General features: G+C 42.7%; 1 protein-coding gene across 1 annotated transcript; it reads right to left on the reverse strand.

Moving 5' to 3' along the window:
• LOC311325255 (rano class II histocompatibility antigen, A beta chain-like) lies at positions 1-2015 on the reverse strand (the record flags this gene model as incomplete). The annotated part of the gene is made up of 4 exons (XM_084457923.1): positions 1-26; positions 326-442; positions 956-1237; positions 1934-2015. 4 exons carry the CDS (start codon positions 2013-2015, stop codon positions 1-3), a joined length of 507 nt encoding a protein of 168 aa, XP_084314049.1.
• Positions 2016-12713: the final 10698 nt, after the last annotated feature.

Below are 12713 nucleotides of genomic sequence, written 5' to 3' on the forward strand. Positions count from 1 at the left end.
TTAGCTAGCAGGCACCAGCATCCGCCCTGTGAAATAAACACAGAGAGGGTGAAGAGACAGAGGTGACACAATCACTATGTGATATTTCAACAAATAAATCAACATTGCTGCCACCATCCACTGAACACAGGAGCAGTATTCTTGAAAAATACATCTCTCAATGTATAAGTCAATCTTTCTTACATCATGATTATTTTACAGTGTGCTGCGTACATAACACACAGATGACTGTGAAGACTGGATGACTATGAAGACTGTACATGTTCTCTACACACAGATGACTATGAAGACTGTACATGTTCTCTACACACAGCTGATGACTCACCATTGGATTTCTTCTTCTGGTAGTAGATGAGTCCAGCCAGTGCAAAGACCAGTCCCAGCACCAGCCCAGACGCCCCGATGGCGATCTTATTCCTCTCAGACTCAGGCAGGGACGGGTCTGTCAAGGAGAAATGACCCTTCTGTTAGCATGTGATGACACTGTAGCTGTCCTGTATGTAGCTTCTGACAGACCACCATCTATCATACGCTAGCACACACAGTCACAGTCAGGGTCATTCAGGTACCCAGCCACAACACAGCACTCGTACCCTGCTCACCTGAACTCACCCCAGTACACCATGACAACACCCTAACAACAGCTGAGCAGTGAACTCACCCTAGTACACCATGACAACACCCTAACAACAGCTGAGCAGTGAACTCACCCTAGTACACCATGACAACACCCTAACAACAGCTGGACAGTGAACTCACCCTACTACACCATGACAACACCCTAACAACAGCTGAGCAGTGAACTCACCCTAGTACACCATGACAACACCCTAACAACAGCTGAGCAGTGAACTCACCCTAGTACACCATGACAACACCCTAACAACAGCTGAGCAGTGAACTCACCCTAGTACACCATGACAACACCCTAACAACAGCTGGACAGTGAACTCACCCCAGTGCTTCACGAGGGGTCTGTCCAGGCTGGCGTGCTCCACCATGCAGGAGATCTTCTCCCCGGATCTGGGCGTGTACTCCAGTTGGGAGTGGAACTGGTAGTACCAGTCACCGTTGACCGACTCCTCAGTGGAGATCACGTCTGAGGTCACTTCCTGTCCATCCCTCTTCCAGGTCACTCTGATCTTTTTGGGGTAGAAGTCATAGGCGCTGCACACCAGCATGGCAGGGTGTCTGCCACTAGAGGGGGTCACTGAGAGAAGCTTGACAGAGGGCTCCACTGATAGTGGAGGAAAAACAGCAACACATTAGTCCATATAACACTATCATTCATATCATATTGATCAGGGTTCTGTTCTCTATTAATTAACTCTATTATTGGTCTTTATTATATATACTGTATTATTGGTCTTTATTATATATACTGTATTATTGGTCTTTATTATATATACTGTATTATTGGTCTTTATTATATATACTGTATTATTGGTCTTTAATATGTCTACTCTATTATTGATCTTTAATATGTCTACTCTATTATTGGTCTTTAATATGTCTACTCTATTATTGGTCTTTAATATGTCTACTCTATTATTGGTCTTTAATATGTCTACTCTATTATTGATCTTTAATATGTCTACTCTATTATTGATCTTTAATATGTCTACTCTATTATTGGTCTTTAATATGTCTACTCTATTATTGATCTTTAATATGTCTACTCTATTATTGATCTTTAATATGTCTACTCTATTATTGGTCTTTAAACTCTCTAAGCGCACGAGCCCTCTCCCACCAACCGGGGATGTGCGCAATAACCGGGAAAAGCTCACATTCCCCGTTTTCTCACATTGACCGTAACATATCCACCAGACAGAAGCTTCATTACAGGTTTTGTAGTGAACAGATGAAAGAGGTGTCGTATCATCTGGTGAGTGAGAGATGTGATGTTGTTGTGGTGAGGAGGGCAGCTCACCTGTCTTCTCCAGTACGGCAGGGAGGTAGTTCTCAGCGTGGTTCTTGCAGTAACCCTCCAGCCTCGCTCGCAGAAAAGCCATGTAAGCAGGATTATCATTCCAGATCTTAGCATTATGCAGACCAAGCTCAGTGTATCCCTCCCACCTGCCCTTAGTGCTGTTGAACCTCATGAACTCAATCTTATTATAAATTCTAGAGTATATGAACTCATGCGGTTGCTCTGTAGAGTATAAGCAGTGTACCACCGAGTAGTGCTCATATCCATCTGAAATATTGAAGAACAAATAATGCATAATTACAGTTTTCATCTGAATTCATTATACACTTTATTTTCTCATAAATCATGATAATCATGTCAAAGAACATTTCAGAAACATTCAATACAAATGTTATATTAAACAATATTCAACAATAAGATCACTGTCATTAGTTCATTGATGGAAAGCTAATTATACCTGGTAATACCATAGACTTTATACAGACTGTATTATACAGACTCACGGTGTGTAGTTTATGATAATGTAGCCTACCTGCTTTTTGCGTGGACAGAACCACAGCCATGCAAATGGAAAACACAGTTGACAAGGACATGTTCCTCCAGCGTTCAACTTCTCAACTAGATGAAAGAGAGCAGAGCACTCAGATAATAAACTGACTCTAAACCAAACAAACCAATCTCTGCTTCAGAAAAACACATGTCACATGTTGCTAGGCAGAGGTTAAACATTGTACGTTCATTATTACTGTATGGTCGGTCACTAACAGTTAATTCTCAATCAGAACACAGTCATTTACATAAATACAGCATTGTTTTTAAACATTGACAAACATTTAATTCAGTTTTACTTTGTATTGAGTTAGAGCGTTGTTTACTCATCATGTTTGGCTCTTCAGGCTGTCACACTCAGTTCTCCTAAATTCAGCCATGCCAACCATATTGACAGTGTTACAGCAACAGACAGACATATCTCTTTATAGGGCAGCACAAGGAATAGCACAGGTATCAACTGACCACTTAAAACTCAATTAACCAATTACATCCAAATCAACAATATCCTGAGTAGCCATTTTGGCCAGTCGTGCAAGGTTTCCTCAGCAAAACAAGGTCTGAGCTGATCCGTGCCATGCCTATGCCCCAATGTGTGTATCTGCTTATGGACCGTGTGCTTGGGATCAAATGAGATACCGGGAAAATGTTTCATGTTTACAATATGGGAGGGACTGATGTCGAAGAGCAAGCTCTGGAAACATTTGCATCTGGAGAAGTGTTTCTGTCTGAAAACTACAAACCTGAAACATTATGATGAAAGACTATGATGTATTTCCACCAAAAATGTTTTATTTATCAAGCAAAGCATGTAATTGTTGTTGATGTCATTTCTTCAGAGAGAGGAGAACTGAGAAGACTTGAATTATACACTCAACTGAACATTTCTTTTCTCGTTCTTTTGTCTTTTGTGTAGGACCCTTGGACCAATCAGATGAGTCATTTCCAGCCTCATCATCTGTATCTAGGTAGACGCTCACATGGCTGTTCAGGCTTGTAGTGTAAATGCCCAGTGGATGAGAACTTAGGAGGTAACGCAGGGATAGAACACATAGAGTTGGGGTGTCAGAGGCCTCTCACATAAAGGTCTTTATGTAAAAAGAAGATAATGATCATCAGATTGATGGGGACTTGAAAGTGTACAGTACATAACATGAAGCCTATAATGCCATTAGGGAAGTGGCTGATTATATGCTTCAGTTATAGTAGAACTAGATGACTAATGGCTATCATGTAAAAGTGGCATGACAGAATTATTCAATTAATTATTTTACCTTTTTACATTAATATGATAACTCATGTACTGACAAAATGCATAATTTAATCAATCTACCCCCTGAAATAACAACAAAGAAAGATTATGGCTACGTTCCTATCCACTTACATCAACTGTTGGGGTGAGAATCTCACTGATCCTGTTTCACAGAAACCAGGCTGTCCAGACAAACCAGTCTGGAGAAGTCCCTGAATATTGAAACCATAAAACATCAACAATGAACAATGAACAATCATTCAAACAGGTGGCGCAGTACCTAGTACTGTCGCCTCACAGCAGTCATTCAAACAATCTGTCATAAATCAATCAAATGATGTGGCTGTATCATTCAAACAATCAGTCATAAATCAATCAAATGATGTGGCTGTATCATTCAAACAGTCAATCATAAATCAATCAAATGATACAGCAAGCAAACAGATTTATTTGAATTGGAGAGTAGGACACGCCTTCCCAGAAAAAATGACTTGTGGAGCTCAACCAAAAATCCTTAAAGGTGGGGTAGGTAGTTAGATGTCAACAAGGCCTCGGATTGGTCATCTTTTTCGAAAGAACCCGCCCCTTCCTCCTGTCAATCATGATGTAATCCCTCCCTCCAAACATGACTGGTAGGTGTGACGAGATAGAGACCCTGATTGGTCAATACATTCGGGCGCGGTGCATTCTTTGAATCCAAAATACAGAGGCAGCGGTAAACACGGAGATCCAAGTTTATTCTCAGAGCACTTCTGTTACTGATAGCTGAAAGGATATTATGCCAATCTTACCAAATAAAGCCAAAAGCAAACTGCCTATCCCACCTTTAAGTCTTTTTCTCTGAATTATTTGATGAATTATGTCTAATGTTTTCCCCCCTGAAAACAACAATGACTGTGGCAAAGTACCTATCGTCTAACCTACAGGAAGTCTTTAAATTCTGGCCATGTGTCCAACCTTCTTTATCAGCCAACCAGCTGTAGGCTAGTTATAGTTTATATTACAGTCATTTGTACAGTCAGTTTAAAACAGTCATCAGCATAACAACAGCCTTCAGGTGCAGGAAACTCTTCATCTGATGGTAATATGCGTACCTGGTCAAACACTACTGTACTTAGAAACCCAACCACCCCCTGAGTGAATGAATAACATTGAACATGGCCAGAAAGAGAGTTGAATTTAAATAAAAACAACTTGGCTTTATCTGTCTGTATCTCTTCAAAATGACTGATATTTAGATTTATAAATGTTCATTTCTCTATTCTTCAACCTGGACCATGGTGTGAGTTTCTGTACTGTGTGATGATATGACAGAGGTCTGTTCCATGTTCTGTGGTCTGTCCTGTTCCTCATCTCAGGGCCGGTCAGTGCTGCTACAGCAGGGTGTTTACCTCCAGCTTCCCCTCCACTGAAAGACATGAGGTCTGGAAAGTCCCACAACTCCACTTTCACTTCACTAATCTCTCATCAGCCAATGGCAGATTTTATGTGAGAGTTGTTCTTACCATGTCATCTGTTGAAATAGAAATAGAATAAATATTGAAACCATAAAACTATGGAGCGACTTTGGACAGAAGAATATCGTCAGAAATGCTTCAGACTCTTTGCATCACCAGTTGCTAAGAGAAGCTGTATATAACTGAGAGCTACATCAACTCCTCCTATCGTGTGTGTGTGTGTGTGTGTGTGTGTGGGGGTGTGTGTGTGTGTGTGTGTGTGTGTGTGTGTGTATACTGTATATGAAATAGAATTTCTGTGTGTTTGTTGAACCAGGACACTTCACCGTACAGGTTAGAGGTCATCAAAGGTCAGCCCACACGTTACACTGGACACAATGATACCCCTGCATCATTCAAACCATCAATCATAAATCTATCAAATAATATCCCTGAATCATTCAAACCGTCAATCATACTGTAAATGTATCAAATTATATCACTGCATTATTTAAACAGTCAATCATACATAATTTTCACAGTGTTTCACAGGTTTTTTCACAGAGTGCTGAACAAAATACTAAACCAAAAGTGAAGCATGCTACAATCCCTGCCTAGCGTCGTTTGTATTAAATGACAGCTTGCCAACATGGTGACCATGGACACCACACAATTAAACACTGAAGACATGATTATATTGCACACAGAGAATTCAATCAATCAATCAATCAAAGCTTTATTTGTATAGCGCATTTCATACCCAGAGGCAACACAATGCGCTTTACAGAGAACAGGGGAGGTGGGCAGACGTCCCACCCCTACATATTACAGAGGGAAGCAAAAAAACAGTAATCACCCGGGGGCCAGATAAGTGAGCTGTAAAAATTCTTCCCTGACCCCTCTCAACAAGGCCATCGAGCAAGCTCCTGGAGTATGTTTGTCTACCAGCTAAGAACATTTATAAAGCAATAAATTACATTTTCAGAGTAAGAGAGGCTAATAACATCATAGGAGAGACATGGCAAACACTGGTGTGTGTCTGTGTGTGCGTGAATGTGCCTGGGCCCAGATAGAGGCAGGGGTTAGGGGTAGGGTCGGGGTAGGAAAAGGATAAGAAGTATAAGTGAAACATGAATGATATGGCTGAACTCTTTACCCAACACCAAAACCAAGGAATGCTGACAAGCAGAGTGTCCAGAGGAGTCAAGCAGCAAAGAGAAAGTACTGTAGAAACCTGAAGCCGACCTAAAACAACATATTTGTACCTATATAACAACTGGAGGTGTTTTTGGCTCCACATTGAAAATGAATGTATAAAGACACAGACTGTCAAGTCGTTCTCATAGAAAACTCATGTCAGCCCCAAGGCAATGAATTGTTTAATCATTATACAACGGTTAGTTCTGGTTCTTGATTCTGATTGGCTGGAAGCCGTGTTAAAATTAAGCAATAAACCACCAGAGGCCGTGTGTTATAGTGATTTTATAACAGCTAGTTGGTGTTATCCGCTTCGCGTCGTGCCTAACAACGCCCCCTAGCTGTTATATGATCACTACACAACCTCTCATGGTTTACTGCTTAATTTTAACTTTAATTTTAATTTTGACTTTAGGGAAGTGGAAATGTTTTTGTTGTTGTTTCATGTTTATGAGATGTTATTTTACATACAAGAGTATATCTATACCAGTGGTCAAAAATGAAGTCTCCGACGTACTTCAAGCGAGACACGGATGTCAACGCCGGGCTAATCGGCAGAGGCCAATCAGTCACACCCCGTATGACGCAACCCACCAGCTGACTGTCAGCTGTCATAGCATTGGTTCAGCTCGCTAGAGCGCATGTATTTAAGCTGTCAAAACACGCCATTGCTCACTCTTGCCATTACATCTCCGAAGGGCCATCCAGCGGTCCCTCCGGTCACCATGGAGGCAGAGACACTAGGCTGTATCTCCTTCGGACTCCACGAAGCGCTGACCCGTGGAGGCCAGGGACTATAATGTACAGCAGTCCTTCTGTGGCGCTCTTTGACGGTCTTAGTGGGCTGAGTTACCTCCGAGCGTCTTCCCGATCGCGGCCCACTCTGATCGTCATAGAGGCAGGGGGCTAGATGCCGTTCCCTCTTCCGGCCCGGCACTCTGGGCCAAGCGGCCAGAGGGGGGGAACATCTAGATTGCCGCTTTCCACATGCGTGGAAGGCAGGGGGCCCCCGAACAGATCACACCGCCAAAAAAAAAATGCGTAAAAAATGTACAGTAGGACCCCACTTATCCGAACCCAACGGGACCGAAGGTCGTTCGTATCTCTGAATTGTCCGGATGACTGAAACATGTTAAAATGCACCAAATTCAATAAGTGGTACTTGTTTCATATAGACTCAGCCTAGCCTATAATAGGCCTACAGTATAGCCTAGAATAAAATATACAAATTTCCACTTGAGTGCATGCTTTGATCAAATACAGTACTTTATTCTCAAATGAGGCGTACGCTGCATCGATAGGCTACTGTATTCGCAGAACAAAATGGTATAGCCTAAAAGCAACCCAACATTAGAACAATAAGAGCAAATGATAATAAATAAATAAATGAAATGAAATGACAGACAAGTTGTCGTGTCTATGCTATTGCAGCCTAAACAACCGATGTAGGCTAACGTGGCCTAGGCTGTAGGCTATTATTTAACAAATACAGTAGGTCTAGTAGGCTAATCTACATGCTTACAACACGTCTGTGTTCCTGAAGTCCATTAACTGGGAACGAAAAATGACTCGATGCTCCTCTGCTTCAGGTTGCTGACGCGCTTTCTGGCTACCAAGGAATGCAGCTCTCGCGCAGCAGACTCGTTTGCGTTTTGCACTCGCCATTAAAGTAACAAAGAAATTAAACGTGACAGTAGGCTACAGCCTACAGGCAACATGTAGGTCTACATACAGTTCTGTTTTTATTCACAGTAGGGTACAGTACTGTAATGAAAATCCCACCAGTAACCAGATAGCAGGCTAAAAAAAACACAACGTTTTTTAACGTTTTTAAACGTTTTACTGTCCGGTAGACCGGGAGGTTCGGATCTCTGAAGTTCGGATGAGTGGGGTCCTACTGTATATGCAGTATATATTATTGCATGCTAATAAATGGGTCAATTTTGACTAAAGTGATCTCGACTGAAGTAATTTTATGGTATGTATTTACTGTATTCACTGAGTGTTATTTTTTGTGACATTTATGAATATTTTCACATCATTTCACTGATGGCCAGCTGTCATAATCACTTTGAGCCACTATTAGAAACATGCTCAACATTTTTTTAAAAGCCAGTCGGTCCTATTGTAATACTTTTTTTTTGAATATAAAGCCAATAATTTATTTTACTCACAATTACTTTATGTTATAGTGTTTTACAATTCATGTAGTACATTTAGAAATCTGTCTTTTTGGGGATTTTGAATGGCCATGTTGTGGTTCTCTCTGTGCATTCATGGTTGAATTCAACACTAGAGAGAAAGAGAGAGAAAGAGAAAGAGGTTTATATATAATCTGTTTGTTTGAATGAATGAATGAATGAATGAATGAATGAATGAATGAATGAATGAATGAATGAATGAATGAATGAATGAATAGTTCATTTGTGGCGAGGCCGACACCAGACACCTTCTCATGGTCAGTAGCTGCGATTAACCACTGTAAGCGAAGCAAAGTCTGCCAACAGCCTGGCCCTGTTGTACGATCCCAAGGGCTCAGCCAGCTTTGTCTCAGGTCGCTGGAAAACTGGGACCAATCCTGACTTGGCATTCGCGAGCGTCGCTGTTGATAACCGGCTCCCTGATAGACGCGTGCTAGGAAAGTTCCTGTGGTCCCAAAATCAACCATCGTTGATAACCATGCCTAAACTCGTGGACCTCGTCCCGAGCGAACCGGTGAAGCGATTGAACTTCTGAAAGGCCAACTGGAAACGCTACCGCCTCCTTACCCATAGATCCACAAGGTGCCTCCCACCACCTAACACCAACAACGTGGACGAGGCGTACCGGGAACTCTGCAGCATACTGGTGAAAGAGGCCAAGAATCCATCCCACGCGGACGTCGCAATAGTTACAAACCGTGTTGGGATGAGGAGCGTGAGAGTCTCTACTGTGCCTTCCTCCGGGCCCCCCCAGGAGCTGAGTCAGACAGACTTGCCTCAGCCCTGCTGTCTACACTCAGCCGAAGGAGACAAGAGCGCTGGGAGGAGGCCATTAACTCCATCGACTTCTCACACTCCAGCCGCAAGGCATGGAGCATCCTTAACAACCTCACTGGTAGGTCCAGACACTCCCCCCATCACTGCCCCATCTTTGCAAACAAAATCCCTTCACAATTTGTGAAAAGTGGGACACCTGAGGGCAAAGACCGCGGATCGTCACGTCTCGTGGCTAAAGAAGTGTATGATCTCTGGAAGGACACAACTCCTAGCGGTGGTAACATCTCTGGTGAATTCACACCAGAGGAGTTTGCTGCTGCCCTCCAGCATGTAAGGCCAGGGAAAGCCCCAGGGCCTGATTCTATCTGCCCGGAGCTTATACTCCATGCAGCGCCTTTCTTGAAGTCCTGGTTAAGAGCGTTCCTCTCTTCCTGCTTGCGACAACTCAAGATCCCCAAAATCTGGAGAAGAGCCCTAGTTGATCCTGAAACTCTGCCCACAAATACCAGGGCCTCAGGACGAACACCAATCAACCTGGCCCAACCAAATCATCTGAAAACAAAAAGAAAAGGATATCAAATATTGGCATGAAACCACCAAATCACAAAGTAAGTTAGATTTCTATTTGACCCTAAACAGAGAGTACACGGTAGCAGGATACTTGACTGCAGTGACTGATAGAAGACTGTGGAAAACGTTGACCAGGTCCAGACTGAGGGGACACAGCCTGGCCATAGAACCAGGTCCAGACTGAGGGGACACAGCCTGGCCATAGAACCAGGGTCCAGACTGAGGGGACACAGCCTGGCCATAGAACCAGGGTCCAGACTGAGGGGACACAGCCTGGCCATAGAACCAGGTCCAGACTGAGGGGACACAGCCTGGCCATAGAACCAGGTCCAGACTGAGGGGACACAGCCTGGCCGTAGAACCAGGGTCCAGACTGAGGGGACACAGCCTGGCCATAGAACCAGGGTCCAGACTGAGGGGACACAGCCTGGCCATAGAACCAGGGTCCAGACTGAGGGGACACAGCCTGGCCATAGAACCAGGCCGCCGCAGGCAGTACTGGCTACCCAAGGAGGCCAGGCTGTGTTCACTTTGTCATCAGGGAGATGTTGAAACACAATCTCACTTCTTATTATAATGTGAGAAATATAAACATTTAAGAGAGATTTTCTTTGATCAAATGAGTTTATTCACCTCCCTGATCCCGAGAAACTGACATATTTATGTGGAGAGAAAAGTCAGTGTGCATTATTAGCTGCTAAATATGTTGACTGTTGCCATACATTAAGGGAAACAAGTTCTACTGTATAGCAAACATCTCAGAGTGATTACATCTGAAGGATATTGCCAGCTCCCCATGTTATTATATTATAAATTGAACTGTTGTTAAATGCTTTTGATTGTATTGTTGATATATAGCTTCATGTTTTGTTGCGTATGTTATGTTATGTTTTTATACTATATTAGTATACTATACTATCTAACTAATTACTATCACATAATCACTGATACTCACTCCGCGGGGCTGGGTCTGGGTACGGGAGCTGAACACGCAGCAACCCAGACCCCTCACTGTCAGAGATAACACACCCTCACACTCACTTTTTATTTATTTATTTATACATAATCTGAATGTTGATTTTCTGAATGTTGATTTTATGTGCTGCTCTGGCAATGTGGCTTCTTTTCAACTATCGTGCCAATAAAGCTTATTTGAATTTGAGAGAGAGAGAGAGAGACTGAAAGAGGGAGAGAGAGAGAGACTGAAAGAGGGAGAGAGAGAGAGACTGAAAGAGGGAGAGAGAGAGAGACTGAAAGAGGGAGGTTTGTATGTCTGTTTGGAAACACGCTGTCATCCTTTAGTCTTTTTTTCTGAATTATTTGATGAATTGTTTCAAATGTTTCCCCATGAAAACAACAATGACTGTGGCAAAGTAGCTTTCCTCTGACCTACAGCAAGTCTTTAAGAAACTGCTGGGGTGATAATGTAAGGAAACCAACCTGTCCAGACAAACCAGTCTGGAGAATCCCTGAATATTAAAACCATAAAAATGAACCAATAGAAATGCTCCAGACTGTTTTCATCACCAGTTACTAAGGGAAGCTGTGTACAGTATAACTGAGAGCTACATAAACTGCTCTTAGTGTGTGTGTGTGTGTGTGTGTGTGTGTGTGTGTGTGTGTGTGTGTGTGTGTGTGCGTGTGTGTAAGTACAGTGTACTGTTTATGAAATATAATTTCTGTGTGTTTGTTGGGCCAGGACCCTGTACCATACAGGTCAGAGGTCATCAAAGTTGAGCCATATATATTACCCCTGTATCATTCAAACTGTCAATCATAAACCAATCAAATGATAAATGATACCCCTGCATCATTCAAACAGTCAATCATGAATAATCTTCACAGCGTTTCATAGTTGTTTTTTTACAGAGTGCTAAACAAGATACTAAACCCAAAGTGAAGCATGCTACACTCCCTGCCTAGCGTCGTTTGTGTCAAATTACCACTTGCCAACATGGTGACCATGGACACCACACAATTAAACACTGAAGACCTGATTCTACACAGAGAAGTAGAAGTGAAACATGAATGATATGGCTGGACTCTTTACCCAACACCAAAACCAAGGAATGCTGACAAGCAGAGTGTCCAGAGGAGTCAAGCTGCAAAGAGAAAGTACTGTAGAAACCTGAAGCTGACCTAAAACAACATATTTGTACCTATATAAGAACTGGAGGCGTTTCTGGCCCCCCATTGAAAATGGCTGTATGAAGACACAGACTCTCAAGTAGTTCTCATAGAAGCCTCATGTAAGACCCAAGATAATGGATTGTTTAATAATTTTGTCTGTGTGTGTGTGTGTGTGTGTGTGTGTGTGTGTGTGTGTGTGTGTGTGTGTGAGAGAGTGTGTGTGAAGGTTTCATGATGAACCTGTAGACCTGCCGTATGTCTCAAGCTCCTGTGTGGCTGACGTGTGATTGGCTGACGTGTGATTGGCTGATGTGTGATTGGCTGACGTGTGATTGGCTGACGTGTGATTGGCTGACGTGTGATTGGCTAACGTGTGATTGGCTGACGTGTGTGCCCTTGGGCAAGAATGTGCCACAGGAATGTATGGTGCAGCATTCCGAAGGCATTCCCACCGGTTCACTCTACTAGAAACTCACTCTTGTAAGTGCGCCGGATTGGTGCCAATTGTTGTCGTGTCTGCATTGTAATGCACAACTTGGCCTCTCCTTGTTATAAAATAACTTTAGCCAGTGCAACCTCCTATGCATGTCAGGGTTGCATTACGAATACTATAGCATATCGGATTATAAAAAAAAATTAGTAATAATTGTGCCCCCCATTGCAGTTCA

Source organism: Borostomias antarcticus (genome assembly GCF_949987555.1).
Source record: "Borostomias antarcticus genome assembly, chromosome: 24".
Taxonomy (NCBI): Eukaryota; Metazoa; Chordata; class Actinopteri; order Stomiiformes; family Stomiidae; genus Borostomias; species Borostomias antarcticus.